The sequence below is a fragment of the Littorina saxatilis genome, linkage group LG1, assembly GCF_037325665.1.
Source record: "Littorina saxatilis isolate snail1 linkage group LG1, US_GU_Lsax_2.0, whole genome shotgun sequence".
In the NCBI taxonomy this organism is placed as follows: Eukaryota; Metazoa; Mollusca; class Gastropoda; order Littorinimorpha; family Littorinidae; genus Littorina; species Littorina saxatilis.
In genome coordinates this window covers 105,584,294-105,598,939 of record NC_090245.1, presented here as the reverse complement: position 1 = coordinate 105,598,939, position 14,646 = coordinate 105,584,294, and the positions used below count along the sequence as shown (strand labels likewise).

Sequence of the window (14,646 nt, the reverse complement as noted above, 5' to 3'; positions counted from 1 at the left end):
GTGGCTTAAAAATTAATTAATGACTTTGGTCATTAAAAATCTGAAAATTGTAAAAAAAAATTTTTTTTTATAAAACGATCCAAATTTACGTTCATCTTATTCTCCATCATTTGCTGATTCCAAAAACATATAAATATGTTATATTCGGATTAAAAACAAGCTCTGAAAATTAAATATATAAAAATTATTATCAAAATTAAATTTTTCAAATCAATTTAAAAACACTTTCATCTTATTCCTTGTCGGTTCCTGATTCCAAAAACATATAGATATATGTTTGGATTAAAAACACGCTCAGAAAGTTAAAACGAAGAGAGGTACAGAAAAGCGTGCTATCCTTCCCAGCGCAACTACTACCCCGCTCTTCTTGTCAATTTCACTGCCTATGCCGTGAGCGGTGGACTGACGATGCTACGAGTATACGGTCTTGCTGCGTTGCATTGCGTTCAGTTTCATTCTGTGAGTTCGACAGCTACTTGACTAAATGTTGTATTTTCGCCTTACGCGACTTGTTTTTCCTTTAAAAAGTGTGCACTAACGCAATAAACACACATACAAACATCCATTAACACAGACAGACAGACATATAGAGACATCAGCAACACAAAAAATGATGAACAGATACACACGAAATGTGACCCAACTCATAAGCATGTAGAAGATTAAATTTTTGTATTTGATAATCATATATAAAACACACTGACCTTGCAATAAATTCACATATATATATATGCAATACTTTGATACTTTGCGTTTCCTTGAAACTTATTGCACTTGCAACATTCATCTTTTTGCCCAATACGCGTTCTCTTCGACTTGCATGCACATTAACCCAAAACTGGTACAAACACAGCTATATCTATATTCACACAGCCATTCACTCACACATGTTCAAACATGTATCACATCTAACTTCAGTTTAGGGCATTGAGACTTTTAAATACTACCCAGTATTGAACTATTGTTTAATAAAGCATGTATTTGCATCAACTGAATATGAATTCTCTCTCTCCCTCTCTCTCTCTCAGACACATACCTATATGGCCGTCCTTTCTTTCTGTTCATCATACACTCATTCATATAAATAAGGAATGTTTTAATGCCAAAAAATGCAACTTCAGTCTTACAGACAAACAATCTCAATCAAATGCTAAACACAGATTTTACCCTGGTATGTACTAAACCTCCTAAGAAAGCTCCCCCCCTCCCTCCACGCACACACACACACACACACACACACACACACACACACACACACACACACACACATACACACACACACGTCAAAGTAAGAGCTGATGGGTCACACAATCCCGTCACAATTCAGCAATATTTCTTGCACAGTTTGGTTCCGTCGCACTTTCTGCATTTCAGCGTTCTGAAACAGATGCAAAAGAAAAAACCATTTATACTTTCACAGATCCACAGAATTTTGGGAATTATCATCAAGCTTCCAGTGACTGGTGCACACACACCCACAAACACCAACAGAAGCACACATGCACACAAATAGATCATTCTCAGGATTTTTTTCACATCTCACAACTATTTGCATTCAGACAATTCTGCAGATTTACGAAGCGAGTAGAACAAAACTCGAAATAAACACATACACAAACAAACGTAAAGAAAAAAACAAACACCTCCTCATGTGCCTTAACAGTCCATGAAACATGCTAACCTCACACATCATCTGTCCTGCATCTATCCTATATGAAGGGTTGCAGAAATGTTCACAACCACCTAACCATTATGCAGGGTTAAACATTTGATTTACTGACCTTCCAAATGATGACCAATCCATCAGCACCACAAGACACAAGCCCCTCATGGTCGTAGTCCAAAAAACTCTGAAATTAAAATGATTCATGAAAAAAATCCTCTAACAACCCCCTTACAACCATTAAACAGAAACTTCTGAAAACGCTAAGGGGTCTTGCTCACTAATTTAGACAAACTCTCTGCCAAACTGTCTAGAAAATCTCTGATTAAAAGAGAACAAAGGTCTCCTCCGGCCTGGATAAATCATTTAGTCAAGCATTGACTGAATGCAAAAATGGCACATTTTGTTCAGTTGGCATGATCCAGAAAACCATAAAGACGTTTGTCCAGGCCACTCTGTGAAGATATGCACTCAAGAACAAGAAGAACAAGAACAAGAATTTATTCCGCCATATAGCATTACAGCCATTAGTATTTGTCCTGGTGTGGAAACATCCATACACTCCTTGCATAAAGTCAAAAGGATAACAACACTCTCTTGTGATCTTATCCTGTCGCTGGATGTCAAGACAGATAATGGTCCAGTCTTCTTCTTCTTCTGCGTTCGTGGGCTGAAACTTCCACGTACACTCGTGTTTTTTGCACGAGTGGAATTTCACGTGTATGACCGTTTTTTACCCTGCCATTTAGGCAGCCATACGCCGTTTTCGGAGGAAGCATGCTGGGTATTTTCGTGTTTCTATAACCCACCGAACTCTGACATGGATTACAGGATCTTTTTCATTGCGCACTTGGTCTTGTGCTTGCGTGCACACACGGGGGTGTTCGGACACCGAGGAGAGTCTGCACACAAAGTTGACTCTGAGAAATAAATCTCTCGCCGAACGTGGGGACGAACTCACGCTGACAGCGGCCAACTGGATACAAATCCAGCGCGCTACCGACTGAGCTACATCCCCGCCCAGTGGTCCAGTGAATCTTAAAGAAAAGGCCTCGCTCACCTGCACAGTGCCAGCATGTCCCAAGCACTCTCCAAGAAGCTGAGGAGACCACACTTTGTCTTCGTTGATCTGAAGCAGCTCTATGTCGCTGCAAAGATGATAAGCAAACTGTTACCAAGAACCAATACCCAGCACTAGCAAGTCCTTGTTTTTTCTCATATGCTGTGTTTTTCTAACTGTGCTGTTGCATTCATGGTTTTGTCAGGGCTTCTCACATGAATTACAAATATTTACGTTCAAGCATATAACTCTCCAACACAGGTACGCAGATACAACACATATTTCAACAGCACACACACATGTCTATATAACAGATTAATTTGACGGAGGTGTTGTACATGAGAATTGTTATGTCCATAATTGTTAGGATCACAAATATTTGAATGAAATGTGTAGATATTGAAATTAAACGCCCGACAGGATGTGCATGGCAAGCGTAAAAAAAAAGAAAAGAAAAAAAAGGTACGCAGATACACTGAAAAGCACAGTCTTGTGCACATGTGCACACAAGCGAACAATACACACCTCATGCCTGTGAAACGTTCCATGGGGGACATAGTGAGCAGCTCTTTCCCCTCAGCATCAGCACCATCTGCAGGAGGTCGCCCCCAGATACGAATGGACCCATCCTCCGAACAGGTGACCAAGTACACCCTGGGTGTATTGAAAAAGTAATAAAAGGTAAATCAAATGTGGCATTAAAAATGAAGCACTGAAATCAAGTTCCATTCAACTTTCACTCTCTCTCTCGTAAATACTGGCTTGCTTAATTACACTAAGGTAATCATGGTCTGAAGCCTTAGCTGCAGCTGCATGATCATAAAATAATAATAAAACTGAATGTTTACATAGCATAAAGCAAATTCACTAATGCACATGTCATCACAAAAACAATGAAATGCACACATGCAGTCACAGATAAACAGATAGGCAGACAAAGAGATTGATACTTAACAGCGAGAGTTTTGTATGTAGAGAGGTGTTTAATTGAGAACAATGTTATTACTTAGTACGTATATTTAAATATAATGCTAATGTTGTAGTGCTTCGTTTGTCTCTATGTTACACTTACATGCACCACCACTGACATTTCTTCATGTGAGATAATAAAGTTAATTTGATTAGATTTGATTTGATTGATTGATTTGATACCGAAATTAGTGGACACTAACACAGACAGACAGAGAAACAGACAAACACACACGCTCATGCCCGAACAATATAAGAGTGATGAAAAGCTACCCCCATACCCTTCACATGCAAAACCTAGGTGACTGATCTTGGAGTAGTGCGCCTCAAGTTTTCTGACCAGCAGACGTTCCTTTCCAGGTGCGACATCAAAGACACAGAACCCTGTCCCAATGGCAGCAAACAAGTACCTCTGTAATAAAGAAAATATAATTTTCAAACCCAGTAATTGACTTTAAGCAAGATATTTATTCCTTTTTACTGCCATGTACAATTCACCAGGCAGTTATATAAATCCCTGCGCCTTGAATATGTGCGCGATATAAATTGCATAAAAATTTTTTTTTTTTTTTTTTAAAATCCCTGCGCTTAGAACTGTGCCCACGGAATACGCGTGATATAAGCCTCATATTGATTGATTGAGTTATGATGCATAGAATAAATTCAAACGAGCACTTGACAAGGACATTGATGATGGATCATGCAGTTGCCAGGCTGGATTTTGCAAGCACATCTTCATTCCAGTGTTTGTGTAGGAGAGAAGAGTATGGAAAGCTGGGACAAAGAGGCTTACTGGGAGGAAAGGGTGATAACGGCAGTAATTCAGGATTGAGATAGAAATATATACGGAGGTGCACACAATGAGAGAAAGGGAAAGATTGTACACACTAAGACAGAGAGACACACTCATGTTCACAGAAAAAAGTTAAGAAAGTGGTGCGTGAGAGAGAGAGAGAGAGAGAGAGAGAGAGAGAGAGAGAGAGAGAGAGAGAGAGAGAGAGAGAGAGAGAGAGAGCAAGGATGAGACAAAAAGAGAGAGAGAGAGAGAGAGAGAGAGCAAGGATGAGACAAAAAAGAAGAGAGAGAGAGAGAGAGAGAGAGAGAGAGAGAGAGAGAGAGAGAGAGAGAGAGAGAGAGAGAGAGAGAGAGAGAGAGAGAGAGAGGGAGAGAGAGATGTTATAGAGTAAGAGGAAGAGAGTTTCAAGGCACAGAATAATACTGACAGCAACAGACAAAAGACCCAACATGTACCTCTTGCACACAGAAGAGTGACTGCACGCTGTAGGGAAAGCCTTTGGTCACCCCTTGATACTCAGACACAGTGTTGAACTGCTTGGCTGGTAGCAGGTTGTGTGCTGTCCACAGAATGATGGTGCCATCTATGGAACCACTCCCAAAACATGAGTCTGCAATGGAAGATACAAACAAAAAGTAGACTTCCTCTGGACAGCAGATACACTAAAGAAATACTCTGCAGCAAAATGGTTTTGGGAACTGCTGTCTGATTCATGACATTCCAACGTAATGGGTTCTTGCAGAAGCAGATTTATTGCTTCTTTGTTTTTGTTGTTGTCTTTTTTTGTGTGAGAAAAAAGTTTCAAAATTGGTGGAAAACGTCACATGGGTAATTTTAATAACAATCGTAAAACGGTTGGTCACTAATGTCAGGATACTGCAGGATACCCCGATTATGGTCTTGACTTTATACAAATGCTCAAGATGTTGTACACACACACACACAGACACAGACACAGAAAATCAGACATGCACATGCACTTATTCCCAGAAATATGCATAATAAACTCCTGTTTGTCAATCAAGTCAATCAATTCAAATTCGTAAATCAATTCAAATGTGTAAAAAGTAACGGACACCACTATGGCATATATAAATAACTGTCAATGGGCTTCAATTATGTATTATCAACTCAAATTTGCAGAAACTAACAGATATCATTATAGCACACATGTGTCAAGCGGATGAACTCCTCCATTCCGCTGCCCAGTCTCCACTGACCTGAGATGACCACCACACTGTGGATTGCCTCACGATGGGATGGCAGACGTCGCACTTTGATGATCTCTTTCGCATCGCTGCCGTCCTTGGTCACCACGGAGATGACAGAATACACAACTGCAAACACAATATTTTAAATGTAAGAAGTATAACACATGTATGTAGGTAAAGAAAAACAAAGCAGAACTTGCAGCATTTAACATTCTGTATTCCCAGACCGTATCCTTACTAAAAAAAAAAAAAGGATTGAGTCAAATTAGTTTCAATTTGACAGATAATAAAAGTTACTGTGCTTGTCATTTCCAGGTGCACAGAGCATTTAATGCTTTCTGTCATGCCACAGGCATCTATCCATTTGAGATGATACCAAGTTTCATTGACCTTCTTGCAAGAAGTCGAAAACTGCAATTTTAACAAAAATTAATTTTCATCATTGTCCGGGCAGAACAGCGTGAGCATCGACCAGGTTCACATCAGGTCCTGGACATAAACTTATTATGTCAAAAGACTACATGGAAGTCTATTAGTCTCGAGGAAAGATAGTATTCATTCTATCTGGTGTATCTTTCTTTCTTTATTTGGTGTTTAACGTCGTTTTCAACCGTTCAAGGTTATATCGCGACGGGATCTGGTGTATATTCCGTCAAAATGTGTTTGATTACAAAAGAAAATTAAAAAAATATGTTATTTGCGTCCATTTTGGCGAAGTACACCCAGTCTTAAGCCACAATATGTGATCACAGGAAATGTTAATTACATTTTGGTGGGAGATGCGAACTGACAAACCGCATAAACTTTTGTTTGGCTGGCAACACTAAAAGCAAAAGGTATGTGTAGTCATCTGTGGGATAGTTGCATAAATGACTGACATTTGACAGTGGAACCCCCCTTTAAAGACTTCAAAAATCTGAGAAATTCAGGTCTTAAAAAGGAGGGATTCTTAAAATGGGGGTAAAATTAGAGATTATAATAATAATAATAATAACGGGTATTTATATAGCGCCTTATCTGAAGTTCAAAGCGCGTATGCCGTGTGAGATGGAATTTCTTTACACAATATATCACGCATTCACATCGGCCAGTAGATCAACAGCCTATAGGCGCTGCATCCACCTTTCACGGCCCATTATTCCAAGTCACACAGGTATTTTGGTGGACATTTTTATCTACGCCTATACAATTTTGCCAGGAAAGACCCTTTTGTCAATCGTGGGATCTTTAACGTGCATACCCCAATGTAGTGTACAACGAAGGGACCTCGGTTTCTCGTCTCATCCGAAAGACTAGCACTTGAACCCACCACCTAGGTTAGGAAAGGGGGGAGAAAATTGCTAACGCCCTGACCCAGGGTCGAACTCGCAACCTCTCGCTTCCGAGCGCAAATGCGTTACCACTCGGCCACCCAGACCTATGAACAGACAATCTCAAAAAAGCAAGGTCTTCAAAGGGGTGGGGTTCCACTGTATCCTTATCTGCGACAAGAAAACAAATCATTGCTTCAACAGTGCTTTGAGCGGAACAGCATCTTTAACAGTGAGTGCAGGAAGGACAGAATCAACTTAAAATTGAATCAAATGACATACAGCAGTTCCTGCAATGTAAGGTCCCTCTGATGCGAGGACACCTCTCATAAAAGAACACATTCTAGGTGCCTTTGTCTATTATTTTTACCATACCTCGCATGGCAGGCCACCTACAATCTGGGGATACTTTGGAATGGTCCAATGGGTGTCCTTTCAATACAGGTACCACAGTATAAAGGAGGGAAAATGCTGTACTGCTCACGATATAGTTATGAGACGAAGGGTAAGGCAGATGGTGGCGAGAGAGGTAAATGGAGGGGAAATGTTTACAGTGCCGTGTGCGGGTCTGTGGGCAGTACGCGCCAATGTTTAGCTCAGACACCATCGCGGTTGGGGCACTTTGTTCTTTCTTTCTTTCTTTATTTGGTGTTTAACGTCGATTTCAACCACGAAGGTTATATCGCGACGGGGAAAGGGGGGAGATGGGATAGAGCCACTTGTCAATTGTTTCTTGTTCACAAAAGCACTAATCAAAAATTTGCTCCAGGGGCTTGCAACGTAGTACAATGTATTACCTCACTGGGAGAATGCAAGTTTCCAGTACAAAGGACTTAACATTTCTTACATACTGCTTGACTAAAATCTTTTCAAAAATTGACCATATTCTATACAAGAAACACTTAAGAAGGGTAAAAAGAGAAACAGAATACGTTAGTCACCTCTTACGACATGCTGGGGAGCATCGGGTAAATTCTTCCCCCTAACCCGCGGGCGGTTGGGGCACTTTGTTCTTTACTGAACATGGCACCCTCATTCCAGGAAAATGCACCGCGCTATTCTAGCCCTATTTTCGACTTTCGCCCTCATCTCCAAGGCAGATTGATAAGAAGAGGTGTATGTTACACTGGCCCTTCAGGTTCAGGCATTTCCAAACGTTCGACTAAAGACTATATAGCAACTCACCCAAATCCTTATCAGCTGCAGTGACAAGACGATAGTTTGTGATGGCAATCATCAGACAGATATCTGCGAACAAGGCAACAAAATAACAGATATGAACAACAACAAAAGTGCATAAAAGAACACATAAAAGAACACATAAAAGAACACAATTACACAAATATAGACGTGGAAAATGTCCCAATGAAAACTTAACTCCTCTGTGAAAAAGGTACAGAAACATGTGATAAGATACAGCAGGGACTCTTTGGAAGCAATTTGTAACATACACACATTGACAAAGGAAGCATAAAAATGGCTTAAGGCTTCAAGCAACACCTGTTAACCTTGTAAGTGACAGCTATAACCTAGCCTAAGGGTAGGGGTAACTGATTTTTGTTGTTGTTAAAAAAAATGCAAAACTGCTGATTGTTTTTATGTAAAGATTATTATCCTTCTGAAAACTGAACTGCCACAGAGCACCAATAACTATATATATGGTTAGACATAACAATCTCCGAGCATGTTGTTAGTATTGAAGCACTAACACCTGCCCTGACGGCATGAGAATTTTATATCAACTTGACTTTTCAGAGTTGCCTCATGAAATTCTAGACAAGAAAGATGACTGTCAGCCGGAAATAACTCTGTCAGGATTTACAAGAGTTCTTTATTTCCAAAGTTTGTCTATTATGACAGACTATATTTTACAATACACAAGCAAAAACATTTTTAAAAGAGAGACTATTTCTCCTTAAGATACAATGATCCTCAGAAAATTTTTTAGCATAAAAAGGCAGACAGTACATGTATAGCTTAAAGGCACAGTGAGCCTCCCATAAACCATCACAGATACTGTCAGGCTTTTACACACAGTACAAACATCCTTTCATTTAAACACTCACCGCTTGAGAACATCCTAGGTGCCCTCCGTAAAGAGCGAGCAATTTTCAAAGAATTTATTTTTGCGTGGTTTATCTTACTCCTGAGCCATCGTGAACCCGTGTGATCCAGTTTCCCTTTTTCACAATGCAGTTGTCAGTTAGTAATTTGAATGCGACTCGCTGTGAGCTTATCTGCAATAGCACGTTATTATGTACCTCTGACTATGCACGAAACAAACGGCTGTGGTTCACAAAAATTCTCGCGACGGTTTTTGACTGTTCAGAGGAACTGGCGATAGACATAAACTGTCGTCTGCTATGAGAACCACGACCTTGCGTGACCCTGCTTCCGGGCGTTTCTTTTTTCAAACTTTCAAAACTTCGAATTGTACTGATCTTGTCTTGATGAAAAAAGAATTCTTTTATAATTTAAGAATGTTTGTGTAACAAGCTGTCAATTTATTATTTAGATTTTAAAAGTTAGGTCTAGCGCCAAAACGCACCACGGTCCGATTGTCTCTGACACAATCCGCAAAATTAATTCTTTGAAAATTGCTCGCTCTTTACGTAGGGCACCTAGGATGTTCCCGTTTGGTGAGCGTTCAAATGGAAGGGTGTTTGTACTGTGTGTAAAAGCCTGACAGTATCTGTGATGGTTTACGGGAGGCGCACTGTGCCTTTAAGCTCAGGGGAAAAGTCACAAATACAAAAAAATAATGATGGGCTGAAGGATTCTTCAATTTTATTAATATAAAGTTGGATGAAAATCCACCTTCTTCCTCTGGTTTTCTGTGGTATGAGCTGAGCAGTGCTCCACTCTGATTCCAGACAGAGATGTGTTCTCCTCCGGAACAGAACAATTCTCCATCCATCAGAGATACAAGGCACTATTAAAAGAAAGAACAACAACTTAACATAAATTCTAAATATAAGAAGTGTAAATCTCAATTTCATTTTGAGGATAACAACAAACATATAAATCTCAATAAACCAAAGGTTGTGACATGGATTTGAACAATAACAATCATAAAAAAAGACAAAAATATATACAATGTTTTTTGTTGCATATCTGTATCATTATCAATTTATGTACACTGTAATTACAAAATTACGACAAGCATACCTTAGTAAGTGAAGTCTAATTGTGGTTTTATCGACCACAATGTAGAGAGGAAAGGGATTACGTGAGAGCGAACGCGGAAAATCGTCAATTGATATTATTGAAAAAAGTAAAGAGAATGAATTCTAGTTGCCATTTAATATACGTACTCATTTAAAGGACTGGAAATGCATGTCACAAAATGATACCCAGCTCTGGAGAACAACAGACATACACCAGGGTTTAGCCTAGAAGAAAAAGACAATGGAACATTTGTCCCCCTCAACCAAATTCTGATGGGACATCACATAGTTGAAGGCAAAAACCTCAAAGCAGGCTAGGCGGTCCGAAAATGCTTTTGTCGAAAGATGCAAAATAGTTCTATTTGGTCCCATAGGATGATATGAGAATTTGCCAGTGTATAATTGAGGTTAGTGTGTGTGTGTGTGGGTCTGTGTTTTGATCGATATAGCTTCTGTTGACAGTTTCCACAGAAGAAAACGCGCAAGCACAGATAGTTCGCAGGATTGGTTGAATACTTATGAATTACATGTTAAAAGCCAATCACAGCGCGTTTCAACAAACTCGCAAGTTGCTTGGCTTGGCGGGCGTTTTTGCAAACACTGTACTCCCGTGAAAAGTGTGCATGGGGTGGTGCAGTGGTACGTAATCTCAGTGCGCCCTTTGACGCACAGAAGGGAATTCCAATGGAACATTTTGAGACGTTATGCGCCAATGGTGCAAGGTGCACTAGTAAATGAAACCCTGTACACAGAGACTCACCCTGACAGAACTGGCATGTTGAGTCAAAGTCAGCTTGCACTGTCCACTTTCAACGTCCCACACCTGTGGACAGAAAGTTTAAAGGAATTCGTTTTTCAATTTTAAACGACTTCCATTCAATAATACTGTAGAACAAGCTTCTTTCAGAAATACAATCATCTTCAGAGGCGGGAAAATATTAATAATATGGAAAAGATAGAAACAGGAGAGAGAGAGAGAGAGAGAGAGAGAGAGAGAGAGAGAGAGAGAGAGAGAGAGAGAGAGAGAGCAGAGCTGAGGTGCACTAAGCAAAACTGGTTGCCATACTAAGGGGTGAAAAAAAGTCGCTGGGTCGGATTGGTTGAAAATGAGATTTCTTGTGATCTCAACCAATCAGACAGCGCGTTTTGTTCCCACCCAGTTAGGTGGCACACACGGTGCGACATGAACGTTTGAAAAAGCCAGATATGACTTTCTCCAAGACATTTATCGAGAAAAAAATTGAAAAAACCCACATCTGGGGATATTGTCCGGTAGATCTCACATGCAGGAGTTTTATAAACATATGTCTGGTAGTTTTCTAGGAATTGCTTAGCACACACACACACCCATTACTCGCATCTCGATTCCCAGTCTATCTAAAAACATTAAGTCAAAACTTGACTAAATGTAAAAAGACCAACCTTGATCTGTTTGTCAGATGATCCAGTCAATAGAAAGTAATCGTCCACTGAGTCTTTTCGAGGTTCTAATAATAACAGACTTGTGATTGGATGGGAGTGACCAATCAATGTTGCCAGCTTTCTTCCATACTGGAAAAAAAAAAAAAAAAAAAAAATCACGATATCAAAAGTGACGTAAAATACTGCTTTTTTAGGACTTCTCTTTGTATTTCAAAAACACATTTTTATTCAAAATATATCGTTAGATAACAAAACAATCGGTTTAACAATACATATCTAAAAATAAGTAAGGATATGACATATGTGCATCAAAGAAACAGATAAAAAATAAGATCCATGTGGTTTGGCCAGAGATTGCTACCACCAGCATTCAATAGCTAGGCTGTGTGGAACTTCATTGTCCCATTGCTGCGAAAGTCGGGTCGCTTCTTCCCAGTGGAAAGCTAGCAGCAACAGAGTCGAGCTACCCAGGTGTGTGCGTGTTTAGGTGCAATCAGCCACCTGCACTTATGACAGAATGACCGAGGTCTTTTATGTGCCACAGTGGTGACACACGGGTGGAACATGGATACCGTCTCTGAGTCTGCATATAATGTTGACCCGTGTCCGTCCTGGCCCGGATTCGCACCCGTGACTCTAGGATCACAAGTCCAGTGCTCTACCAACTGAGCTACCGGGAGCACAATGTCAGAGTGATGATGAAGCAACAGCAGTATAAGAACACTCAATAAAACAGAAAAGATAAAGGACAGACAGAGATTTGAACAGATGGACAGACAGGGATTCAAACACACAGGCAGATAGGAGTTTCTGCAAAATTGCAGAAAAACATGTCAGATAGATAAGGTATAATGGGAGAGTTGGCATGACATTTTAAATTGGTCCAAAATTGTTCAAAAACATGTTTTGGGTACTGGTACTTTGAACATCATAGAATCATTGTGTTGTTCACTTTGTCAATGTCGTCATCCTCTTTTTTGCAATAAAGTGATGATTTTCAAAGTATGTGTACCGGGTGTGAGTGCTGAAAGTCTGAGAAAAAAATCGATGTTGTCAAGTTCCTGCAACAGACGTCACAGATGGGGATATGAACAATCAGACAAAGTGAGTTACCTGCACTTCCCATATCACAGCTTTGTTGTCATCACCTGCAGATACAAATCTGTACAAAAACAGAAAAAAAGACTCAAATAATTTAATTACCCTTAATTGTCAGAATTCAAGTTCTCAAGATACTGTAATTTCCCCCCATGATACATTCTTACTCCAAGTACCCAAGAAGAGGATTTGAAGCTAACACTTGAACAAGAAGGGTAAAACGAGTACAAAAACTCAAGCACAAACACTGGTTAATAAAAAAAAGAATGAAAAGAAAAGCTTGTATATTGACCCATCTAACACCTCTATGCCACAATCAACAATTAAGATAAAAAGTATGTTTACTACATGTATGCATGTAGGTCTTCTTACTCTTAGTTATGGATAATACTATGGGTCGTACCTTCTGTCGTCAATCTTCAGTAACAAACGCACAATGTCCGAGTGATGATGAAGCAACAGCAGTTCATTGTAGGGGTTGTGGGGCTGCTCTGCTTCCAAAGTGTTGGCCCAGACCTGCATCAGGCACAGAGACATCGATACGTATATATATTACTATCAGACTGCATAATGTTAATTTCGAAAACAAAACAAAACAACAACACCGATGCGTTGAAATGTTGTTTAAGTTTAATGTGTTGACCGAAATGCTTTTTCTAAATTCCAGTTTCATCCGTTTGTTGGTGCTAGTCTTGTTGCAGAACATGCAACTGCAAGCGTTGTGCAAAATTAGAAGGAAACTAGAATTAGAAATAGAGGAGGTGGCGATTGCCGCTTATTCAGTTATTGCTACCGGAGTGTACCTGTGTCTCTGCACTTTTTTCCTTCTCCTTGGGAGACGAGCCAAATATGCGTTGCAACATTGACATGGCTCAGATTTTGTCGAGATGCCGATGATCAGTGGCTGCATATATTCGGTGGTTGCATGCAACCAGAGATTTTTACAGAACGATGGCTGTTCCAAACCTCATCTTACCAGGGGAGATTACTACCGCTTGCAAAGTGGGGATTACCTTTTCCTTCCCTTCAAAATGTAACCCTTTCTTTGCCTTTGGACTTTGCCAGACTATACTATTGGAATGAGTATTGTGCGTGTGTGAGAGCTTTTACTGTCTTTTAGAACCCACACCCAGAAAAACACACATACAAACAAAATTCATCAATTTGTGAACCGTGGAGCATTTTTGTGGAGTTATTTTATGAAGAAAATCATGTGGTGCACCTGTACAACATTTTTCTTCCCTGTTTAGCGTCATGAAGTAGCTAATGTTGTTAACTTTCACCGAGCTTCCTTGGTCGTGGACGACCCAGTCGCACAAAAGTGTCTGTATCTCTGAAAATATTTGGAGTTTGAGTAACTAATGTTATTGTCAACTTTCACTGAGCTTTTGGAGTAAGACTTCATGTAAGGCCTAAAAAAAAAATAGGTGTGGTTACGGTAACCCGACCTACCCTATTTTTAGGGGCCGATCCTATAACTTTTTATTACATTTGTCACCAAAAAAAAAAGAACGAGTGCAAAAAACGCAATGAAAGCGAAAGCGCCCGAGCCGCACACGTATTTCCCTGTCAAGTAGGTTTAATTTGTACACATTAGAAAAAAAAGTTAAAAAAAAACCAAGAAGAGCAAACGCTCGATCGAGTCACTTTCGCAGTTCTGAATATTATATGAGGCATCAGATGGACAGGAAGAAATTGCTATTCACAACACAATGAGTCACGTTCACATAAAATTTGAGCCCGGTCACTTTTATAGTTTCCGAGAAAAGCCCAACGTTAAGTTGTGTGTTGCCGAACAGAAAAGGCTAGTTATCTCCCTTGTTTTTCTGATAACGTTCGTAAAAGGCTACAGATGTAAATACTTTGATGTAAAGAATAATCCTACAAAGTTTCAATCACATCCGATGAACTTTGTCAAAGATATAAAATGTCTAATTTTTCCTTTGACGC

General features: G+C 39.7%; 1 protein-coding gene across 1 annotated transcript; it reads right to left on the bottom strand.

Annotated features, from left to right (window-relative positions):
* Positions 1–657: 657 nt before the first annotated feature.
* LOC138948856 (WD repeat-containing protein 41-like) lies at positions 658–13,700 on the bottom strand. Its single transcript, XM_070320483.1, has 14 exons — positions 13,500–13,700; positions 13,100–13,212; positions 12,712–12,760; positions 11,599–11,727; positions 10,937–10,999; positions 9,827–9,941; positions 8,195–8,257; positions 5,709–5,825; positions 4,944–5,098; positions 3,974–4,104; positions 3,249–3,377; positions 2,724–2,811; positions 1,782–1,850; positions 658–1,378 (listed from the first exon to the last, which is right to left on the bottom strand). The coding sequence occupies exons 1-14, from the start codon at positions 13,563–13,565 to the stop codon at positions 1,304–1,306; spliced, it is 1,362 nt and encodes a 453-aa protein (XP_070176584.1). The 5' UTR covers positions 13,566–13,700; the 3' UTR covers positions 658–1,303.
* Between the last annotated feature and the right edge of the window lie 946 nt (positions 13,701–14,646).

Excerpts from the sequence above, each read along its gene's own strand:
- LOC138948856 (XM_070320483.1), bottom strand. The coding sequence starts at position 13,565 with ATGTCAATGTTGCAACGCATATTTGGCTCGTCTCCCAAGGAGAAGGAA. Across the intron at positions 11,728-12,711 it reads CTGTGATATGGGAAGTGCAG|TATGGAAGAAAGCTGGCAAC; the intron begins GTAACTCACTTT and ends TTTTTTTTCCAG. Across the intron at positions 8,258-9,826 it reads CAGAAAACCAGAGGAAGAAG|ATATCTGTCTGATGATTGCC; the intron begins GTGGATTTTCAT and ends CCTTGTTCGCAG.